The sequence below is a fragment of the Mixophyes fleayi genome, chromosome 2 (assembly GCF_038048845.1).
Source record: "Mixophyes fleayi isolate aMixFle1 chromosome 2, aMixFle1.hap1, whole genome shotgun sequence".
Classification (NCBI taxonomy): Eukaryota; Metazoa; Chordata; class Amphibia; order Anura; family Limnodynastidae; genus Mixophyes; species Mixophyes fleayi.
In genome coordinates, this window is record NC_134403.1 from 253,006,618 (window position 1) to 253,030,991 (window position 24,374).

At 40.0% G+C, this 24,374-nt stretch overlaps 1 protein-coding gene across 4 annotated transcripts in view; it reads right to left on the bottom strand.

Annotated features, from left to right (window-relative positions):
- Positions 1 to 17,665: 17,665 nt before the first annotated feature.
- HIVEP3 (HIVEP zinc finger 3) overlaps positions 17,666 to 24,374 on the bottom strand; it is a 113,942-nt gene continuing 107,233 nt past the window's right edge. For all 4 annotated transcript variants that reach the window (XM_075195881.1, XM_075195880.1, XM_075195882.1 and 1 more), the window contains one exon: positions 17,666 to 23,720. In XM_075195881.1, coding sequence (XP_075051982.1) covers positions 23,259 to 23,720 — 462 coding nt within the window. In that variant the 3' untranslated portion in view covers positions 17,666 to 23,258. The remainder of the gene's footprint in view (positions 23,721 to 24,374) is intronic.

Genomic DNA, 24,374 nt, shown 5'->3' on the forward strand with positions numbered 1-24,374 from the left:
ACAACTTCAATATTGCTGTAATCCTGTGACCTGCAGATTAGACCCTAAATCTAATCCATTCTCCATCTGTTTCTGAGGTTGGACCCAGCTCTCCAGTACCACCGTTCTGCCGTTACCCAGCAGCTTTGGCCAGTGTGATAGGCCAGGGGGTATCCATCCACAGCACCCTGATCCATAGTGAGCAGTCAGGGGTAACAGCACGGGAGTACACTAGCAGTGACAGTTACCCAGAAGGAATGTGGTTCTGGGTGCCATAAAGGAGCCCAGTGGTGGCAGCAGGCTCCTCCTACTGCGACAGTAGGGGCGTATTCGGAATAACAAAAGTGGACGTAAGTAAGCCCAGTCTGTTCCCAGCAACAACAGACAGGGTGGCATAGGCGGTCCCTCCTGTCACACCAATCCTAAGCTTTCAAGTTTAACAGTCTGCAATCAGGGACAGTGTCAAAAGCCTTACTAAAGTCTAGATAAGCTAGATCTACAAACCCACTTGATCTATTACTTTGGTCACCCCAGTCAAAAAAGTCAATAAGATTTGTTTGACATGATCTCCCCCAGTAAATCCCTCCTGTAAGTTACTGGATTTGAGGTATTCTACAACTCTTTCTTTTAAGAGTGTTTCCATCAATTTCCCTACTACTGATGTAAGGCTCACTGGTCGGAAGTTGCTTGCCTCTTCCTTGCTTCCACTTTTGTGCAGTGGGACTACATTCGCTCTTTTCCAGTTCCCTTTTCCAGTGAGGCCTTAGTAAGCTGATGGCGCTAATCACAAGTGGAGGAAAAATTATTTTTTGTGCCAGGCAGTATGTTATAAAAAAGAATACAGCTTCACAGAAAGCAAGCAATGTACTGCCTGCGTTATGGATTTATTACTGTACTAAATTTAATAAAAAAGGGGGTGAAGAAGTGGTCAATTTGAACAATGAAAAATTATTTATTTATATAGCGCCAATCATTTTACGGAGGGCTGTACAGAGAACATGTAGTTATTCACATCAGTCAATTTTACCAGAAGCCAATTAACCTGCCACTATATTTTTGTACTGTGTGAAGAAACTAGAGCACAAACTCCAAGCAGATAGGACACTGGTTGGAATTGAACTCATGACCCCAGCACTGTGAGGCTACACAAAACTAATAGGACTAACCAAGTAGAATGTAAGAAATAGGCAATGCTGCTATGTACCAAGTTTGCACAGGACAGAAGTGAGGATGAAGATTAGGATACATTAGTATAATCAGAGGAAAGGTCTCTGATAAGATCATGTCACAAATCCAAATCTTAAATAGTAGCATTCGTAGATGTTTTTCTTAGAACAATCCAAACTGTGAATTGGTCCGATTCTCTAGGGGGCGTATATGATTCAAAGAAGTTTGGGTGAATATGACAAATTTGCACATTACTGAAAATCGTCCAGACTTCAGAACCTCCCAAATTGATTCACACATTTGTATTAATAAACACGGTGAGCATACAGAGAAAAGACCAGCAATCTAAATCAACTATTAGGAAACCTTTATAAAAGTTTTGTTCGTCAAGAAGTTTTTTGAATTACCAATTGGTCATTTAAAAGCATATGTAAATAAGATTAGAGATGTTTTTGTTTTACAAAAAATGTTGTTTAATGTATGCCTAGCCAGCCTTCTGTTAGAGCTTACTAAAACTTTTGATAGACATCATAAAAAATAGAGAATGGAGATTGGATGGAGGTTCACCTCCAGTAGCCAGCCCTATTAGGTTCACATTGCTTAAAGCTTGTCTACTTTAAAGCTGGTCACACCATACACTTTGGTATTAAAATTGGATGATGTGGCTAAGTGTCTAGATAACTTTCAACATAACTAGAATCTGTAGTGCGATCAGAAGATGATTAAACATTTAGGTCGATAGTGGTCAACTGTGGTCATGAGCATACCCAATAATAAGAAGATCCAATTATTATTGGACATTATGGTAATTATCAGGTTCCGCGGTGTGATACTAGTCCAATAAAGCATATATTGCTTTGCTGAAAAATAAATGTAAACTAATACTGTAGTAAAATTAAAAACTGAAATCAACATATAAAACACATTCTTGCTGGGTTTTGCGATATCTCTTTAAAGCTGATATTTTAGTGTACATTATTTTATTGGAACAGGAAATACTGTTTCCATGGTGATCTCGTTAAATCTCACATGTACCCAGCCTTCTCCTTACACGTGTCAACGGCATGACAACAGCTACCTCTCTGTTACTTCCTTCTCTCTCCATCTGTTATCTTTTCCTGTCATATTATATAACCTCTTCATAGAAAATTATTTCACCACCAGTACTAGAATGTTTATGGTTAATTTAGCAATGTTGAGGACATAAATATTAATCTGGATGTAGTGTAAACGCTGGGGTTTAAAACTGGTATATTGACTCTTTTGCGGTCGATAGGAGATACTAAGAGTAATTTACAACAAGTCCAAAGACACAGCCCATGCAGCATAATTACCATTTTGTATTGTGCCTAACACACAAATGTGATTGTTTATTATGCAAGCACACTGATTAATGCGTCAAGATGGTGGCAACTATGTACAAAAGTGTGCATCTTCTAATTGCACGAGACTGGTGATGAGGGACTGGTAGGCGTGTTCCTTGCTGAATGCGGACTAGGCACACTCATGCCACTCATATTGCATCTATATGGAAAAACAAGAAATTTGTTTAAATGAGCCTTGGGAGATGGCGAAAAACACATTTCTAGAGCTAGGATTTTTACAAATCCTCAGAGATCAGCCATCGGCTTATACTTTCCTTGGGACTCCCATTGTTTATTTAAATGTAGAAATGGATCTCAAGAAATAACAACTATCCAAACATCCCTTGTGATGACTTATTTGAGACATAAAAGGTTAGAACTAGTAGTTTTTAGGAGCAAAATGTAAACGTTATAATTAAAGTGGTTGTCCTCAAGTGATAATAAGTAGGACTTTTTATTTACTTCATCATGCACATTTCCAACCCAGAGCACAATCTGTAAATGGTCCTGCAGAGAATTTACATGGGGGTATGTCTGCACCTATGTATACTCAGGACAGATTGTTCCCAAACTATAATGTGTTGTGCATAGATCAAGGTTAGTAAATAAGCCTATGGATCTTAAAAAACTACTCTACCCCACAATAAATTCCCCAACTAGCAGGATGGTAAAGGCCAAATGGTGGGTGAAAGGGGTTCTCTCTGTTACGTCTCACTGGAGAAAACTACCAACTGGTATTGGCACTGGCCTTCCCGGGCGCGGAGTCTAACTGACCCCCTGGTCTTCTCCAAGAACGACCGCAAGGCGGGATGGTTTTAGCTGCCGAAGGCCCGCAGGTCGGGGCCCCTAGGTTAGCTCACCGGTGTGGTAGAGAGATAGTAATAGGGTGAACGGTTCTGGGAACACAGTAAAAGGTCTCATCTAGCTGGATATTAAACAGCTGAACTATAAATAGTAGGAAGTCAGACGTACCTTGCGGTCTAGTAGAGAGGCACGAGGAGACAAACACGAGAGGAGTCAGGAACTGTAGCCGGTTCGGTACACAGAAGGTCAGCCGGTTTGTGTTGCCAGGCATTCAGCAGATGCAGGGTTAAATAGACAAATCGGGCCAGTACACAGAAAGTCAGCCAGTATTCACAGGGAAAAGTTCACAAGGAGAGCACAGGGATCAGGAGTAGCCAGATGGTAAGAACACTTGTTGTTCTGACACAGGAGAGTGTCAGAGTGAAGACTAAATAGTGGGGAAGTTTGAATTCCTTGCCTCTCAGGTCATGTGATTGCGGCAGCGCTACCCGGAAGTATAGCGCCGGAGCGATCGCCGCGATCAGACGGACCTAAAACTCTCTCAGGCGGAGTTCAGCTTTAAACCAAAAATACCACTAACACATGGACATGAAAAGGAAAACCTTTGCGTAATCAAGCCCTCACTCAATGCAATCTCAAGCATAAAGGGAGTTATTTTGTTAAAAAAATTATATTGATCAAAAAAGAAAAAGTCCTAATATGTAGTTACACAAACGATACTCCATAATGAAATTGGTGTTCACAAATGTGTTTTTGTATAGTAAAAAATACATAAATATTGCAAAACAAAATAAAAAATATTTGTATTGTAGTAAACGGGTTTTCTGAAAGGAAAATTTTTTGATTAATATATTTTTTTTTTAAATTACTATTTTTAATGTCATTTATTTTAAACATTGAGGTCATATAATGGAATAATTTTTCCAAAATTTTCTCCAACAGCAAAAATGCAGATTTTTTTTTTTTTAACCTAAATTTGGTTGTCATGGATAAGAAACAAAAAAAAGAAAGTATAGCAGTGCATAGGTTGTGGTATAAAACATGTACAGGGATATAGTTATACAACTTCAGTGCATACAAATACATTGCACCTCCAAGTCCCAGCTTCCCACATAAACAGACAGCACTGTGGCCAGTCTTCCCTATAGCAGCCCCTATTACCCATACATCGTTATGTGCTCACCAGTACTCAGTTGCCCCCAGGTCTAGTGTGCAAGGATATAGATTTATATTCAGGGCTGGTTCATATAAGCACTGGGTTAGAGACTTCATTCTAATGTAGAGACAAGGAAACTATCAAAGGAACCAGTAATATAAAGGGAGAGAATAGTTAAGCTGGGTAACACACTATACTGTTTTCGTCCAATAATCGGCTCAAGCAGCCGACATACGACCGCTCGTTCAAAAGTCTGGTCAGTGTGTACAGTTACACCAGGGCCGGACTGGGACTAAAAATCAGCCCTGGCATTTAAAGCGCACAGGCCCACCTCTGTTGATTAGCAGGGAAAAAAAAGGGGTGCCGCAGTGCAGTGGCGGTGCGCCAAGGGCGTAAGTACATTATGTTGGGGGCGTGGTCAAAATGGTGCGTTGATACATACATTATAATAAAACATTACATTTATCAGACCCTCCCCATCCACATTACACCACCCCCCCAGATACATTATGACACCCCCAGCCCACTGTACTTATCTATGCTTCTGATGCTGCTGACATTCCTGTAGAATGAGCAGGGAAGCTCTTAGTCTCACGAGATTAATAAATCTTGTGAGACTTCGAGCTCCTCGGCTTGCTCTGTAGGTTGTGCCCTGTCCGGGACGGAGCACAGATCCTCCTGCTGACCAACTGGATTAAGGCTCGGGGGGCCCGGGCACTTAAGTCAGGGGGGCTCCTATGATGTAATTTGGCTATTAGACAAATTTTTGACAAATACAAAGGCAATACTGTGTGCACTACTGTTAGGTGCACGCAGTTCTGCCTTAACAAGCAGTACAGTGTAAAGCAGGACATATCTCCCAACTGTCCTTGTAGTCAGACCAAATCCTGACTAAGTGGGACAGTCACCCACCAAATTCAGAACAGTTGGCAGACTGTCCTGGTCTCTCCTACCTGTCTTGTCATGGTCACCACTTGTGGCTGCTGTTGTCTTTAGATCAGTTGCTGCTTGTCTGGATCCTGGAATGTTGGATGCCCTATTTGGAGAAAAAAATGAGCAGTTGAAATTTAGCCCTGGTGTTAAATCAATATAGCATCCATGTTTTAAAATTAGGCCTCACTGCAGCCACAACATTAAAATACTAGTATTCACATTTGATAAATACATCTATTTCCCTCCAACTAGCCCTGACATTAAATAGTATTCACATTTAATAAATAAAACTATTTCCCTCTCTCCAAAGCACCCCAGCATTAAATTAAAAATGCAATCACCCCATCTGAAATTGATAGGACCCACTATTAAATTGCCCCCACCATCACCCCACAAATAGAATAGCACCCAATAATTAGCCCCCACCTGCAATTCCCTATTAGATTAACAGCCTACCTCCCATATTATATTAAGAGCTACCCATACACACATTATTGTCATACACCGGCCCTCACACACACACACATTATAGTCATACCCTGTCACACACACACATACTATAGTTATACTGTTACACACATACACACTATAATCATAAAGGTCATTCTTTGGATATTTTTTGGGGGGGTTATTTTTTTGGTTATTTGTATTCATTGTCATTGAGAGCTTGATTTATATATTTTTTAACTTTGTCGATCCCATTTTTATTGGCGCCTGTCAGTAAATTCTGTGTTATTTTTTGTTACACTATAATCATACCCTGTCACACAAATAGCTCCACTGTCACACAAATAGCTCCCCTGTCACACAAATAGCTCCCCTGTCACACAACTAGATCCCCTGTCACACATATAGATCCCCTGTCACACAAATAGCTCCCCTGTCACTCATATAGATCCCGTCACACATATAGATCCCCTGTCACTCATATAGATCCCCTGTCACTTATATAGATCCCCTGTTTCACATATAGATCCCCTGTCACTCATATAGATCCCCTGTCACACATATAGATCCCGTCACACATATAGATCCCCTGTCACACAAATAGCTCCCCTGTCACACAAATAGCTCCCCTGTCACTTATATAGATCCCCTGTCACACATATAGATCCCCTGTCACACATATAGATCCCCTGTCACACAAATAGCTCCCCTGTCACACAAATAGCTCCCCTGTCACACATATAGATCCCGTCACACAAACTAACCCCCCCCTCTTACCTTGTGCCCTCCGCGGCGCGCTGTGTAGTCTCTCCTAACACATGGTGCTCGTCCCATGTGACATCTCCAGAGCCAATCATAGAAGAGAGGGGAGGAGGGGAGGCGCGGCCACACCAGGAAGTAAGTGTAGTGCCGACCCCACCGCTCAGCACACAGACTGTCATGCCGAATTCTGGCATGACAGTCTGTGTGCTGAGCGATGGGGCCTGCCAGCTAGTTACCGGCCCATCTGGCCATCGGCCCTTCTGGCATTTGCCAGAAGTGCCAGATGGCCAGTCCGGCCCGGAGTTACACGATGGTCGAAAGTCTGCCCAAATGGACGATTCTCGCCTCATTCAGTTGGTCGTACCATTTAATATTTTCGTTCCAATCTCGTTTCCGCTGTGTAGTGTGTATAGACTTCCGACAGATCCACGACAATCCTCTGATATTTCCTCGACCTGGGGGGTGTGTGTATGTAAATGTTTTATGTCTATCCCAGTACCACGTGGTGCGGAATCCGCACATCACAGACTTGTGTTTTGTATAGATGTGTATTGCACCTGTCTGGCTGTAGCGGCACAGTAAGTACAGTACATTATGATGTTGTAATGTAACAGATTTATTTATGTTCAAACAATCAACAACACAATAACAATGCATAACATGTTTATAAATATTCATATACAATCATTTTGCCATGGCACGGCACCATCACCGTTGAAATACGAAAGGTAGGCCTCGCGATTTAATTTTGCCACTGAACAACTGTTTTTAGAGTGTCCACGCTCTAATGGTGTTAAGCCCACTACCTCCATTTCCTCGCCATTACTTTCCACCATGACCTGAGTGGTACGGCCACTATTGCTTTTACGCTGCAGAAAGTTATGCAGAACACAACAGGCCATCACAACTTTGTCAATTTTGTCCAAATGCAGGTTGTCGACTGAAAAACTCTGAACCTGTTGCTTAGAATCCCAAAGGCATTTTCAACAACACGCCGAGCACGTGACAGTCTGTAATTAAATATACGCCTTTCATGGGTCATATTTCTTTGTGGGTATGGTTTTAATACATTCCCATGCAATGCAAAGGCATCATCTGCCACAAACACAAAGTTTAATCCATATTTTGTGCTGCTCCGCAATGGCAGGTTTAGGGCATTGTTTTTTAATTTCTTATGGAAGGCAGTATGCTCCAATGCACCACCATCTGAGACTCTTCCATTTTTCCCAATGGAGCGGCTGCTGTGCGACATCATGTGTAGGGCTTCCACTGAAGATTTGTGGCCAGACACATGTCTTTCCTCAACTAACCATAGACACCAACAAGCATACACATTTCAGACCATGGGTGGACAAAGCGGCATGTCTCAACCTTGTATGACATCCACGCCATTACAATCAGTAAGGATGCCACATTACGCTGGGGACACAAGCGAAATTTTGCACTACCAACATTTATAAACTGTTGCGCTGGTCCTAACAATTTACGATTTGCACATTCCAAGTTAAATGTATTTTTACAATGTTAAATATGTTAATATGTAAAATTATATTTTTACAATTAATACTGTTGCTTTTCACCAACCTTCATATACTGGTCACTGAGAACTTCAATGATAGCATCACAGATGTCAGGTATTATCATGCCAAGAGCTTGAGGTGAAATAGCCGTGCTGTATTTCAGATCTGCCAGTGTTCTCCCTGTTGCCAAAAAACGTAGGGTTGCCACCAGTCTTTGCTCTGGCGGTATGGGTCTCCTTACATGAGTGTTCTCCCTCTGGATGAGAGGGGTTACAAGTTGGAGCAGTTCCTAAAAAGTAGAATCATTCATACTAAGAAAATTCTTGAAATCATCGGGGTTGTTGTCCCGTATCTCCTGTAGCAGGGGCATATGGCAGAACGTATCTCTCCTCTTGAACCACTCTTTGCTCCAGCAAGATCTATTCTTTCTCCTTCTTTCTCTTCGGTTCCGTACCAGCAGTCTTCTTGCCACAGTAAGCATGAGAAGTGCAGCTGCTTGTTCTTGTTTTGTAGCCATTGTACGTTTACAAATGGAATTGAATGAAGGGACAGTGTAGCCTTCTGTTTTTAAGCTGTTTTGGGAGTTAACTATAGTGCAGAGTCCGCCCCTTTATGCTAATGTCTCCGGTATCTCGTACATTTCCCCGCAAATGTTGCTGCAGTGTGTACAAAATTAAAATCATTGCTCACGACAACATGGCTGTAAAAAGTCGCTAAAGGGACGTCCGCTCTTCCCTTTCTCGTCCTAAACAAGGCTGGTGTGTATGCAGTCCATGGACCGAGTGATCGGACCATCGATCGCATGTAAAATCGCTCGGCATAAAAAGTTGGTTGAAATTTCTGTAGTGTGTACCCAGCTTTAGAAACAGTCTAAAAATCAGGGGCAGATGGCTAACAGACCGTGGACAGGGCGGGAGACACAATCAGGCTTCAAAGTTATACAGATGCCTGAGCAAACGCTATAACAGTCAGTGAGTGAATGGTGCAGCAGAGCCCAGTCCTAACAGTGAAATGGCCGGCCCTCTCTTTATTGCTATAACTCTAAGTACCTGTAAAACACTTAAACGTCAGAGTCATGAAAACCAACACAAACAGTTTAAAGAGCCGGAGATGTGTTGGAACACCTGATTTTGCCAGTTTATATTCCAGCCTCTGTTCCCAATCCTGACAGTCCCAAAGTAAAGAAGTGGTAGGTAAGAGGTGTTATAAACTAAGCAAACAAAAGCAGAGAGAAGAGAGTCTTGAATAGCGTTATAAAAGAGTTTATATAATCATCAGTACCATTTGAAGCCCTCCATATCTTATTTATTTCAAAATATAATATATTTTACCCTGTGCACTCCAAGATATTGCACACCAATCATCATTTATTTATATAGTGTCACCAATTTCTGAAGCACTGTACAGAGAATGTTACCAATGCATGTAATTGTTCCAACTGGTAGATCTAAATCAGTAACTCCTTAACTGATACCGTACCAGGTTAATAGGTTTGCTCCCACTGACTTAAATTACAGGTGGCTATCAAAGTTTGGTTTATGAGAATTTGGAAGATAATTGTTTATGGGTCCTGCTGTATATATATATATATATATATATATATATATATATATATATATATAACACTGAGGTGATGAAGTAGGATACATTTTATTAATTTCAATTGACATCAATGGTATAAGAGTTTATGCAATGTTTCAACATAATGCAAGTAAAATATCAAATGTATAAATTATCAGTAAGAGACTATTGTCACCCACCAAGTGCATGGTAACACTCAGTATTTCTAAATACAAGTTACAGACTTTAGTAGAAAATTAGGAAAAACATAATTTGTGAAAATGTGGAAAATTTGTAAATTAAAAATAAAAATTCTGAATATTATATATAAACTGTACTTTATTTATACATTACTGAACAGGCCTAAGAACTGTTACTCAATTACTTACCATTTAGTGAGAGATGTTAGAGATCTATGTTGAAATAAATGAAAGCAGCTATAGAAGGGATGGGAACAAGGTGAGTTCTAGAGTATTTGAATATATATCCTCAGCCTTATATACAAAAACAAGAACACGGGGTAAGTGTATTAAAGTCCGATTTCTACAAATCGGCGCTATTCGGTGATTTTCCAGGCAAAATTTAAAAACAGCAATGTATTTACAGGCAAGTTTTGCCTTTAAACACATTGCCGTTTTAAACTTTGCCTGCAGAGTCGCCAAATATCGTCTATTTGCAGAAATCGGACCTTAATACATTTACCCCCAGAAGTGAGAAAAATGAACAGTGCTGGTCCAACTTTTGAGGAAACCAAAGTGGCTCAACCAGTTTAAATCCCAGGAACATCGCTTGTTCCAGCCTTGCCCATTGATTATGTTTGCTAGCTTTATTCAGAATCACATTTTATATAAACTATTATCTTGGCATTTTTTCAATAACATTTATTAGGAAGTGTTTGAGCTTCTATTAAGTATTCATTCAAATTGTCATTATCCTGAAGAAGTACAGGAACCGAGGTAATAGTATAATTTTTAACTGTGTTAATCTGAATAGTATAATTTTCATCTGCAGATCATGTGTTGGTGGGAATTGGCAAATGTAATCCTAGTTATCTTTTTGGGTCCACATTGCTTCAACTATGGATTCTACCACTAATGCAAAAATAAGTGGGTATGGAAGACACCTTATTATTATTGTTTATTTATATAGCGCTGATTATATAACGCAGCTCTGCAGTTCCATTTACAATTTGAAAGTGTTTTGTTATAAATCAAGAATTTGCTACTGTGGGGTATAGGTAGGACTACAGTAATAGTATAGATCTAAGAAAAAAACAACAGAAAAACAATCCTGGAGGACAATCTCTATATATTTCCTGGTAATGCCTTTGTGGTATCTGATAGTGGAATTGCAGGGTCACCTGTAGTGCAGTTTGAAATAGAATTCAGCGTTCTGTTTTTCACAGAAGAATCTGTTTCTATTTGCCTGTGTGCAGATTTCTGTAAGCACATGTGGAAATACTTGCAATCCACCTTTTCACCTTTTTATTTTGATACCATCAGACTCTGATGTTTTTTTTTCCGTGTGGTATAATTAGAGAGTAATGGAGAAATTTAGAGCTTGCCTACAACTCTTAACCTGGGCTAATCTGCTGCGAGGTTCAGATGATGATAACACACGTAAGATTTGTCTGATAGCACTGCAGAAGGGCATGCAGCTGTGACCTTGAGGTTTTTTTTCTCTCTCTCCTCTTTCTGCCTTTAAACCAGCTACTGTTTTTTCATTCGTTTCATTGACATTGATTCTGAGGTCCTGGGTTTTGCCACGCATGATAACCAGTACATTGTTGGTCCTTTATCCAACAAACATTGGCTGCTTATGCTAGGTAGCTCTCCGTATTACTATGGTGGGATCCTCTAAAAATTCAGTATTTGGATCAGTGAAAAAGCAGAGAATTTTCTTCCATGACATTCCACTGTATCAACTATTGAGAGGTAGTAACTTCAGATTTCATTCACATGCCTGTGGGCCAATACCTTACTGCTTGTCTTGAAATCTAGTTAGGCAATATATTTATATTATTCCTATATAAATTGCAGACGTTTCCTCCTTTATGTTTGATCTGGAACACACAGGTCACATTGCTGTTAAATGTGTGACTCAATGGCTGTGATTGTTATAAACTACATTTATACTTGTTGGTTGTGCCAGAAAAATGCTGTAGTCTGTTATTTTGATTGATTGTTAAATTGTCCTATTTGTTATACATCTGTGTTTCACCAAAATTACTATAAAAAAAAATAACCTTGTATTTAATTTGGTGCAGAATCATTCTGTCTGATGCATAGAAAGCGCTAAAAATCACCTGAATACCATTACATTCAAGATTTGTTTTTTTGCAAATATGCAGTTACTAAAGGAAAAAAAAACATTTTGTTCAGCACCTACCACATAGGAAAATATTCTCCTAATGTATGCCCCCCACCTAGCCTTGGGGACCGCTAGGGGAAGGGTTGCCATTTTGTCAGGGTTCAGACAATCTTTAAACACAGAACAAGCAAATTAATAAAGCTCAGCATAGTTGGGAAATGTGAGCGGCATGATCTCTCGATTGCTGGTGGTGATTGGTCCTCTCGCTCACACACCCTTTCAATAGCTGGGGCTGTGAGAGAAAACAGTAGTACAGGAGAGCGGCTGTAGGTGCACTACTAGGGTGGCGGTAAGGGCATGTTAGGAAAATATTTTCCTAGCTGATAGTGCAGGATTAACATAAAACTTCTGCTATTTAATATATTTTTTTTTATAGCAATATCGGGTGAATAAGAAAAAATATAATAATGTTAATGCAAATCATGACCTATTAAACAAAGTAGTGTTCCTGTTATGGTAATTATGATTGTAACTAAAGAAACAAATAAGGAAAATGTCTATATATAGAGGCAAATCTGCTGTAGATATATAAATGAATTATGCTATTAACTCACTGCCATTGATGTAGGACAGTGTTGGCTAATCTGTGACACTCCAGGTGTTTGTGAAACTACAAGTCCCAGCATGCTTTGCCAATATATAGCAGCTTATTGCTGGAAGGGTATGCTGGGACTTGTAGTTTCACAAACACCTGGAGTGTCACAGGTTAGCCAACACTGATGTAGGACTTACGTTGGGGCCTGTCCCACATGTAGGAGGACATTGATACAAATTCTAAGTTGCGTGGCCCTCACTCCAGCACATTCTGTTTTCGCTGTAACTTAAAACTTCAGTGAGCCAGGAAACACACAAACAGCAATTGGGTGTTTTTCTGAAAACTAATTGCTAATTAAGTACACAAGTCAATCTTATAACAATCCCTATGTCATAATACTGTCCAGGATATAGGCAGGAAACACCAGTGACATAATCACCATTGTTTCTTACATGATCCTTTAAGACCCAGATCATCTCTGCCACTGTGCCCTCCAGATCTATGCCATTGCATGTTAACACACGTGACACAAATTTATTTTTTTTAAAAAGGAAAAAGGCACAAGCACATCTTAAATAAACATTTTATTATGGCCCAAAATATAAACCAAACATCCAATAAAGATCACATTTGGAATCCCTGTAAACGTTAGACGTCACATGATTATTATTTTTTACTTGGGTAGACTGAAAAAAAATGAAAAATGTGACCCTGCCGAAACCTTGGTAATGCGAAAATGCAAAAATTGGTGGCTATTCCAGAGGAGCTAAATATTTTCAAGACATTCCTTTATATACAAAATATGAAATGAATAACAGTGGAGATATTGGCATTATATATTATACGATCCATCAGTAACATTAGCTTTTCTGTGACATTAAAATTAATTTTGTGTCTTAATTTTGAGGTCAATTACCTATTTTTGTAATTTGACCATCTTAAACTATACTTCGTAAAACTACCATGATATTAAAAACAGCATTATTTCATTTTCAATTTAATGTTCTTAAAAATAATTTGTTAATACTTGAGAAAACAGATAACATTTTCATGAAGTCTAGCCTTATGTATTTCTGCTTTTAGAACAACAACCTTATTGGTATATGGAATAAGTTATTTTCAGTTTAAACAAAAAATATCACCTTATTATAATCGCTTCCATATAAATGATATAATATGGGGTCTAATGGGCTGCAGTCTTTCCATACTAATCCTTATGGGTAAAAGGTTAGGTCACTGTGAAATTCACTCCCACAAAGCCATGCAGTGTTGTTTTACGGACACCCTGGGAGTCGGATGTAAGTCCATAATGAATACACAAAATACACATTTCCGTCCAGCACTTGCGCAGTAAAACGGAGTATGTCTCAGTCAGTCTGCAATACGTATCTCCCTGTTGCACCTTTCGACGCTTAGAGAGGCAAAACATTTTCTCTGCCTTGCGACTCATAGCTTAAAGCATATTATAGGTTTTTAACTTATGACACACTTTAAGACTATCTCACTGAAATATACACATTTTGCATACAATGCAGAGTCTTAAGGTACGTGAGGCTCCATAGAGAGTAGAATGTGTCTTTTCAACGGCCGCAATTTACTCTTATGTTTTAAGAGCAAATTGTGTCCGACTCTACATAAGGCCTCCTGTGTTAAAATCCTGACCTAAGTGCTAAGTGTATGGAGTTAGCATGTTTTTCCTGGGTTCCTTCTCGGTGCTCTACATTCTTCAATTGGTTTAAAGACATATTAGTACAGTGGTTCCCAAACTTTTGCAGTTCGCGGCACCCTTAGAGTCTCCAAATTTTTTCAAAGCACCCCTCCAAAATAATTATTGAGCAGTCCTGTTTTAGAAGTAGTTGGATCAAAAAATTGTAATAAGTATTTAGGTCAGGACAGAAATACTTATTTAGTTGAATGCAAAAATGCCCCCTCTGCATCCAGACACACTGCCCCCTCTGTCACGCTGTCCCCCCTCCTCTGCCCTCTGTCACGCTGTCCCTCCTCCACTGCCCCTCTCACGCTGTGTCCCCCTCCACTGCCCCTCTCACGCTGTGTCCCCCTCCACTGCCCCTCTCATGCTGTGTCCCCTTCCACTGCCCCTCACGCTGTGTCCCCCTCCACTGTCCCCCCTCATGCTGTGTCCCCCTCCACTGTCCCCCTCACGCTGTGTCCCCCTCCACTGCCCCTCTCATTCTGTGTCCCCCTCCACTGCCCCTCTCATGCTGTGTCCCCCTCCACTGCCCCTCTCACGATGTGTCCCTCCTCTGCCCCCTTCCACTGCCCCTCTCACGCTGTGTGCCCCTCCACTGCCCCTCTCACGCTGTATCCCCCTCCACTGCCCCTCTCACGCGGTGTCCCTCCTCTGCCCCCCTCCACTGCCCCTCTCATGCTGTGTCCCCCTCCACTGCCCCTCTTACGCTGTGTCCCCCTCCACTGCCCCTCTCACGCTGTGTCCCCCTCCACTGTCCCCCTCTCCACTGCCCCTCTCACGCTGTGTCCCCCTCCACTGCCCCTCTCACGCTGTGTCCCCCTCCACTGCCCCTCTCATGATGTGTCCCCCTCCACTGCCCCCCTCACGCTGTGTCCCCCTCCACTGCCCCTCTCATGCTATGTCCCCCTCCACTGCCCCTCTCACGCTGTGTCCCTCCTCTGCACCGCTGTCATCCTCGTCTGCCCCGCTGTCACTCTCACTCTGCACCGCTGTCACTCTCACTCTGCCCCGCTGTCACTCTCACTCTGCCCCGCTGTCACTCTCACTCTGCACCGCTGTCACTCTCACTCTGCACCGCTGTCACTCTCACTCTGCCCCGCTGTCACCCTCCTCTGCACCGCTGTCACTCTCACTCCGCACCGCTGTGACCCTCCTCTGCACCGCTGTCACCCTCCGCTACCACGATCCCTGTCACTCCTCTGCCGCGGGCCAGACATAGAAAAAAAAAAAAAAGAACACAGAAACTTACCAATCCGCCGGGTGCCGGGACCCAGCAGCCTCCTCTGTCCCGCAGCTGTCACTGACGTCGATATTCAGTGACAAGCTGCTGCGGGAGAGAGGAGGCTGCTGGGTCCCGGCGCCCGGCGGATTGGTAAGTTTCTGTGTTCTTTTTTTTTTTTTTTTTATCTGTCTGGCCTGCGGCACCCCAGTGACAGCGCCGCGGCACCCCTGGGAGCCGCGGCGCACACTTTGGGAACCGCCGTATTAGTAGATTATTTAGCTTATGATAAAACCGGTCTTGTGTGTCTGTGGCAGGAAAATTTGATGGCAAGCTCAACTGGTACTGAAGTGAATGAATAAAAGGTTCCGACAGTACAGTGTTGAGGAATATGGTGCTGAGTAATATATGAATAAAGGACAATAAATTATAAAAGAGGAAAAGACTTATTGGGGGAGATTCAATTTGCCTTGATGTCCAGCTGTGTACACTGTCGCCCAATACAGTAAGGAATCTCTGCTCATTTTTCTTCCCACCTCTATGGGAACAAGGACAAATGAGAAGAGATTCCATCCAGAAGATCAGCGCTGTGGAATATTTTGGAGGCACAAAGCACTGAATAGAAGGAATCTCCCCCATTGTGACAGCAGTTACTGCATTTTTTAAATCAGAAACCGCTTTCAAACTCACACCTAGTGGATTGGAAACCCGACTGAAATGAACAATTTAAAATAGTATGATCATCCTTGTGGTGACTTTATTTAGATAAACAGTGCAAGAGCCTGTCAGAAGGCACTATAGCTGTGCCATTCATTCTGATCAAGCTGCATTGTCATTATTACACAAAAAGGAAACAGTGCTAGTATGGCAAGATGTAGCCACTTTCACCACAGCAGTAAATCTTTTTGAAAGGAAATATTAAAAAATAGTGGAATTGATTGTCCTTTACATTAAACATGTGCCAGCCACTTACCTATTTCAGCTGTATGACCATAGAATGTGGACTACAAATGTATTAATATATTCAGCTCCTGGATCAAGCCTATAATGTGCAACACTCCTTACAACTTATCAGTGGTACTTGGACTGGACGCAACGGACCTACCACACACTGATTAACATGTCGCCCACAAAGCAGCTCTTCGTTATGAAGGGATGTAATATAAACATATAGTACCCCCTCTTTGTAATGTCACTGTCTTTGACCACAAGATATGTTCCCTGTACAAATGTACATTATATGGCCCATACATTTATTTTATACATCTAAAAAGTTGTTATAATTTGATGGAACATCTCCTTTAATACACTTTGCAATAAACCTCAATTCTTCCATTAATTAGTGAGTGCATCTACATGTACAGTGAGGCGAAGACTTTTGGAAGATGGCCTGGTGTCAAGAAGGCCATCAAAGAAGCCGCTTCTCTCCAGGAAAAACATCAGGGACAGACTGATATTCTGCAAAAGGTACAGGGATTGGACTGCTGAGGACTTGGTTAAAGTAATTTTCTCTGATGAGTCTCCTTTCAGATTGTTTGGGGCATCTGGAAAAACGCTTGTCCGGAGAAGGAAAGGTGAGCGCTACTATCAGTCCTGTGTCATGCCAACAGTAAAGCATCCTGAGACCATTCATGTGTGGGGTTACTTCACAGCCAAGGGAGTGGGCTCACTCACAATTTTGCCTAAGAACACAGCCGTGAATAAAGAATGGTACCAAAACATCCTCCAAGAGCAACTTCTCAAAACCATCCAAGAACAGTTTGGTGATGAACAATGCCTTTTCCAGCATGATGGAGCACCTTGCCATAAGGCAATAGTGATAATTAAGTGGTTTGGGGATGAAAACATCAAAATTTTGGGTCCATGGCCAGGAAACTCCCCAGACCTTAATCCCATTGAGAACTTGTGGTCAATCATCATCATCTATTTATTTATATAGCGCTACTAATTATGCAGCGCTGTAAAGAGAACTCATTCACATCAGTCTATGCCTCATTGGTGCCTTCAATCTAAATGCCCCAACACACACACACACACATACACACACACACACACACACACACACTCTCTCTCTCTCTCTCTCTCTCTCTCTCTCAAACACCAGTATACAAATATTTTAGTGAAAAGGCAGACTTCACTTATTGGGAATGTAAAAATTTATTTCCACATGCTCAATTCTTTATATTTTTTTCTCTTTATTATTAAAAATGCTCCCGTGCCAGTCCCCCCAGCCGGGTTTATAGATATATTTATAAAGAGGAATATCATACAGGGAGAAAGATCTTTACTCATGGAGCAGGTCATTTACAGAAAATGGGGGTTTGCTTGCACCAAAATACTGTCACAAACATTATTTTAATCTCCATCTTATGTACTTTTTACAACCAGATGATATTCTGTGCTTCATGTCCCTCCCACCATTATATAGCCTGTTAATAACCCTGCCACATTTCCCCACCCAACAACTTAACCCCCCCACAAACCCACAACCCATTGCATGTATATACAACTTTACAGCACCTTAGCTCGTGCACATAGGAATGTATTGCCATTTCAGATTAGGAAACAGTTAAAAATACCAATTACCCCAAATAGGGCAAGTGGGAGAACTCAGCTACTTTTACCCCTTCTATACCTTAAAGATGAGCAAAGTACAGCCAAGTAAGTGCACAAATATCACATAAGGAAAACAAAAGAAAGAAGAGATAAAAAAAACAGTGAACAAATAAATGGAGACATTTACATGGAAATGTTGAATACATTTCAAGAAATTAGTTATACATGAAATAGACAGAATATATAAAATACACGCTTGCTTACAAAGTAAGTTTAAAGTTATGTAGGCCTAATGTGATAATCACCCCTATGAGTGTTGCATTTGTCTCACAAAAGTCAATACAGCTCTTGATCAGCCACTGTACAATGCTGGAGGTGACTGAATCAAGTACTTAACCAAATCTAGAAGGAACATTCATTCATATTTATAGCGTGCAAATTAGAGACCAACAACATTCTTTCCAGATTCTACAATAGGTCATTATTTCAGGTAAAGACTATCCCCTAGAATACATTTCAGAGACCTCTCGAGGGAGAAGACATTTAAAAGAATAAATATTCTAAGGTGCAGTGTGTGACTTTCTAAGTGTTAAATGTTTGTGTACAGTGTGATATAACAGCTGTATCATACAGTGGTTAGCTCCAGATGGCTGTTACAGGAAGAGGTGTACGCAGTCCTATCCACACATCAACTGCACCAATAGTGAGTGGGGCATGGCATGTACTCTAGTTTACAATGTGAAAAGGTAATGGGTATGTGTGTGTGTGCGTGTATATATATATATATGTGTGTATATATATATATATATATATATATATATATATATATATATATATATATATATATATAATGTGTCAAGCATATTTAATTTACCTATTAAATAAATCTGAGGCCTCTTTTTATAAATGGACTTCATAAGATAAGTGCACTAGTCCATAAATATATGTCTCTCTCTAAATTACAACATAATACTGTGCTTATTTGACAAGCCCCACCATCCATACAGTTGATGGTTCATCTCCACGTAAATAAATCTGCTGACACCCTGAAGTTAGCCTCGATCCCACTCCAATTAGTTGAAATAAGGACACCGATAAATGTTTCATAGAAGGGTTATATGTAATTATCCTCTAAGAACATGCAGAAATGTTTTTTTCTTATAAAGTACCAGTTCTTCTTACAAATGTTTACCATGTACCCCATATATTTGTAAATGCTTATCAAATGCTATAACTATGTATATAAAAGTTAAATAAGTACCCAATTGTTGTATACATTGTATGTTTTACTAATACCATAAAGTGTTATTTTGAGTTACTGTATATTAAGCAGGCTAAAGTAAACCCTTCAGTGTGTGTGAGGTGCCACTGTGAGTAAATGTAGCACAGGTTGAGAAAGTAGAGCCCTATCATGTCTCCTGAAATCTGGTATGTTCTGTATCTTATTCAGACAGATATTACTGCCTTGTTTGATACTACCAGTAGAATACAAGTTAAGATTTGTTTTTGGTTCATCAATGAATACATTATAAAATTAGTATTTAATAAAGGTACATACATAACACACAGTAGCATTTTTCTTCTTACAAAAAAATAAACCCTACATATGGGAGCTCCAACAAGGCTATATGCTGTTCCAGCCTTACAGAATGTTCTCTATTAATACTCCCAGTGATAAAACATTCTTATTTTAAAATCAATGTCAGAAAACACATGGGTATAATTTTATGCAAGACTTTATGGCTCACTTATGAATGGCAGAAAATGCGGACGCACAGCACATTTGATTTGAAGCAAATGCACCTATTTGTACACTTAGCATATAACGAGGCGCACATTCACTACCCAGTTTGGGAAGCGTGTCCAGTGGGAATCTTTGAACCTTCAGACAAGGAAACTCTGCAGCTATGTTAGTTGGGGGGAGAGGAGTCTTAAAATAATTTAAGTGGAATCCTATTCTCAACCAATGCTTTCTCGGTAATGGAGCTTAGAGCAATACGTCCACTATCACCAGAATAATTATTTTACTTTAAGAATAGACTCCTTTTCATTTATATTCGCTCATTGGGACTGATGCAGAGTTGGTTTCAAAATGGAAGTAATTTACTTTATAAAAAAAAAAAGGAAATAGAAAAGAAATAGAGCAAATATGCGTGTTCCTGCATGTCTGCATGAGCTGACAGTACAAGGCCAATGTTAGAACGCCCATTCCTTCCCCCCATTACAGACCCTCCAGATGATGGCAGGCCATAAGTGCCAGAATGGCGCATCTACATACGCTCACTTTCTGGGCATTCACAGAAAGATTCACATGCAAGACACACCACGCAAACTTCCATATGTTCCACTCTGCAACAGCCCCATTGTCTGTATCAATACTACTCCAACTGAGGTAACAGGCTTACTCTCAAGAAAGCGAGCACCCACTTTTCCTTCTAACTGGTACTTTGACAAAAGTAATTAATCTAGTCGGTCAAGTCAGAATAACACACAGTATTACAGAACTACTGGCAAGGTAGAGAGTGATAAGAGATGCAAAAAATGTATATTTCCCAAGGACATGTTTATCTTAAACCTGAGATAGCCACCTTTAAGTGAATGCGTACATTTTGTGGGCACTAATCTGTTTATGTCAATAACACGCTTTTATATTTGTGACTGCTTACAGTAAGTAAATGTAAGCACCAGACACTATTGAAACATAATAAGAGTCTAAAAATCATGTAAAATTGACTGAAGAGCACTGAATACCCTTTTTAGGGCAACTAGCTGGATGGCCAAAATTACAGCTATGTATTTTTATTTTGGTAAAGATATCCTTCATGCAGAGGATGTAGTTTTTTAATCTTCTGATTATTTCAGTACGATGGAAACCTTTCTGCCTCATAGTTTTAACAGTTAAAGAAAATTGAAGAAAAAAAGTTACCAAATGGCCATAATCAAAGGTAGCATAATGAGAATAATAAAAGGGTACTGTTGCGAGAAAGCTCACACTAAAATAGGGCATGCAGAGCATACATGCCCCTCCACAACTTACTGTAGGAATACTGCACATCACAATGTGTGGGTAGTGTGAGACTCTTTCAGTCAGCAGTTTATGTACTAAACAAGCGTGTAAGCGGGAAGCAGATGCCTGATGCCCGGGTTGTGGTAGTCATTTTCTGTATAAAATCTCAGTGTCAGTTATAGTCAAGTTGATGGGTATTTATGTAAGGCTATATATATTATTTATGACTGAGTCAGGGAGTATGTGTTGTATGTACAAGTAAAGGTGGTAGAAATAAGGAAAAGGGGGAAGACATGATAAGAAGAATATGGTTATGGGACAAAGCATTAGTCATAGTGGTGATGTACTAAAGTTAAAGGGATAATTAAGTAAGAGAGAGGTATGCAATAAGGAGACTGGTGACACAAAAAGGGATAATGTAGGCTTCATAAGTAAACAAAGCAATGATTGAAAGTGCTTAAGCTGGGATCCTCAATCATATCTTATTTTGTTATATATCGTTTTACAATGGGTCCAGCAATTTCCATTTTAAAGGAAGAGGTTCAGATGAAAAAGTGTGAATAAGCTTCACTTGACAACCAGAAATGAAAAGAACTGTAGATAGGGAATCAGCGCATAGAGGGTGCAGGAAAGTATGATGGGGAAATAACAAAATAAAAAAAGATTGTTCAGTTTGGTATGAGTGGGTAATGAATGAGAGAAGCCTAGTTATAAAGGATAGGAGAGAAGAAGGAAATAAGGTGCTTGGTGGAAACATTGTCCTAAGTGCTTAAAAGAAGAGACTGCACTCTATAAACTTAATGAAAGATGGGAGCAAATCCTACATATGTGGAAAATGCCAATGCATCGACAGCTCCCTTGAGTGCGTGGGTAAGTTATGGTCAGAAAACCAGTATCACAATACAATTCTTAAATAAAGAACTATTTCTCGCCTAATCAACCTACAACGAGTCCCAGATTGCACTGCCCACGTTATACATTGTATAGAAAAGAAGAGACTCCTGTGCAAAGCAAAAGGGCGCCAACATATATAATACGTGGTGACACTGTGCAGTATGAACAGGTACTCCCATCATTATACAGTGCAACATAGTCTGTTACGCAGAGGCAGTTAGCATTAGTCTATAGCACATTAAGTGCTGCACCACTGTTAATCACATTTCATAAGTGCTGGGTTTTTTCACAACATAAAAAAAATAAAGCTTTCTTTTTACCCAAAACCCTTAAAGCAGGAACAGAAAAGACAATACGGAGCTAATTAAATAAATTTGTATAAATATATCTTTACACCACTGTGGACAACTATCCCAGTTCAATATATATAGATATATATTCAGATATATATAGGCTAAAAACAACAACAAAAACAATTTTTCAGTGCATGTCCTACCAAGATCTCAGGATCACATTAAATGAGGGAGCCCAGCAAGGAGAAGTCATAGAAATCAGTCTCCCCCTCCCCACACAAAAAATATTAATAGCAGGTGCGCATTGGAAAAGATTCACATTTTTTCACAGCATAGAAAGTTCCATTTTTGTATCGTTATTTTTCCTCTTTTTTTCTTTTTAAAAGTAAATTGTGTATAAAAAGGCACAGATACACTGCATATGGGGTTTGAAGAAGGGAAAGGGACAAAGAAATGGAATGAAATGAAGTTGCTCTCTTGAGCTCAGAATGGAAAAAAAAGGATTCCTAAACTGTATCCTAAATGGGTATAATTATATATATATATATATATATATATATATATATATAATTTTATTATAGTTATGGATGCTTTTTGTGCACCTTAAAACCCTTATTTTTCATCCTAAAAGGAACTTTATTCTGTACCATAACAATTTTTTTTTTTTAAAGTATCTTAAATGAATCAGTCATATCCTGGATGCTTATTTTTTTATCCAGAGTTACCAATCCTGTAACATTTTAGCATTCTTTATTCCCAACCCTAGAATGGGTTCTTAAGATTCACACACCATGTTCAAGGATTCTTACCCTGTATCCTGAAAGGATCCATAACTCACATTTTAGTATTTGCACCCTTTCCACAAACTAGGATTGGTATTCTAAAAGGATTAGTTTCATGTGTATCCTCATACCGTAACCTATATGGAGAGATCATAGAGTAAAAGCTCTGAGAATGGGGTCATCCCTTTATAGAGTCCAGTCACCCCTCCCCTTCCACACGTTCCCCTTTCAGAGAACCAGTGCTGGCACGTGGCATCCCAGGTGGAGTGCAAGCGGTTTGGCAGTAAGTGCTTGGTGTTGGGGAATGCTGTAGGGCTGTGCTGATGGGTGATATTACCCTGTCTTCTTCTTCCTCTCTCCTGTTAGTCCTAAGTGGCTGCTCACTTTCTCCTTGGTGAAGCTGGTGGGGTGGCTCCTTGTCAGGACTTTCTGAATGTAGTTCAGAGAACATGGCTCCCACTAGAGAGGGTTGAGGGCTAGGCCGGGCCTGTACCATCTGGATGCCCCCAATGGGGATCATTGGGTAAGTTGTCCGCTGAAGATGCTGGGAGTGCAGAGGCAAATGGGTGTACAAGTTCTCCCCACTCCTTGTCAAAGTGTGAGGCATCATGGGTGAGCAAAGAGATCTGGATAAAGCCGGGAAAGCAGATGGTCTCTGTTTCTGGAATATAATAATTTTATGCATCAGGACTTGCACTGGATGTCAGTTAGCAATACTTTGATAATGACTAAACATTTATAGAATTATGCAATCTTGCATGGAAAAAATCAGTACATTATTCATTAATATATAATCACGTTTTGACTTCCAATTCCTTAAAAAAAAACAGATTTCACAAAAAATAAAATAATACTAGCTTTAGTAGAAATTCATGAAAATGTGATTCTGCCAATTTTCACTATTTAATGCCCATAACATAAAAGGATATCCAACATGCTAAAACAACATACCATTAGCATACTGTAGTCACACCATGAAATAGATTTATTTCCTGTGAAGTCAAAATAGCATTAAAATGCTAAATTTGAAGGAGGACCATGTACTGGCTCCTATTTGTAAGGTAATGTGTGATCCATTTATTTAGCCATCACAGGAAATGCAGTGATTGACAAACAAATATATAGAGGATTTGTAACATATATACAAAGAATATTAAAACTTTAGGTTAAAACTAATATTAAAATCATGGTTTTCACTTTCCACTAGCTCGGTAATAGCACTTAGTGACACCTTACTAATTACAACACTTAGGGGTAAATGTATCAAGCTGAGAGTTTTCCGGCGGGTTTGAAAAACCAATCAGATTCTAGCTGT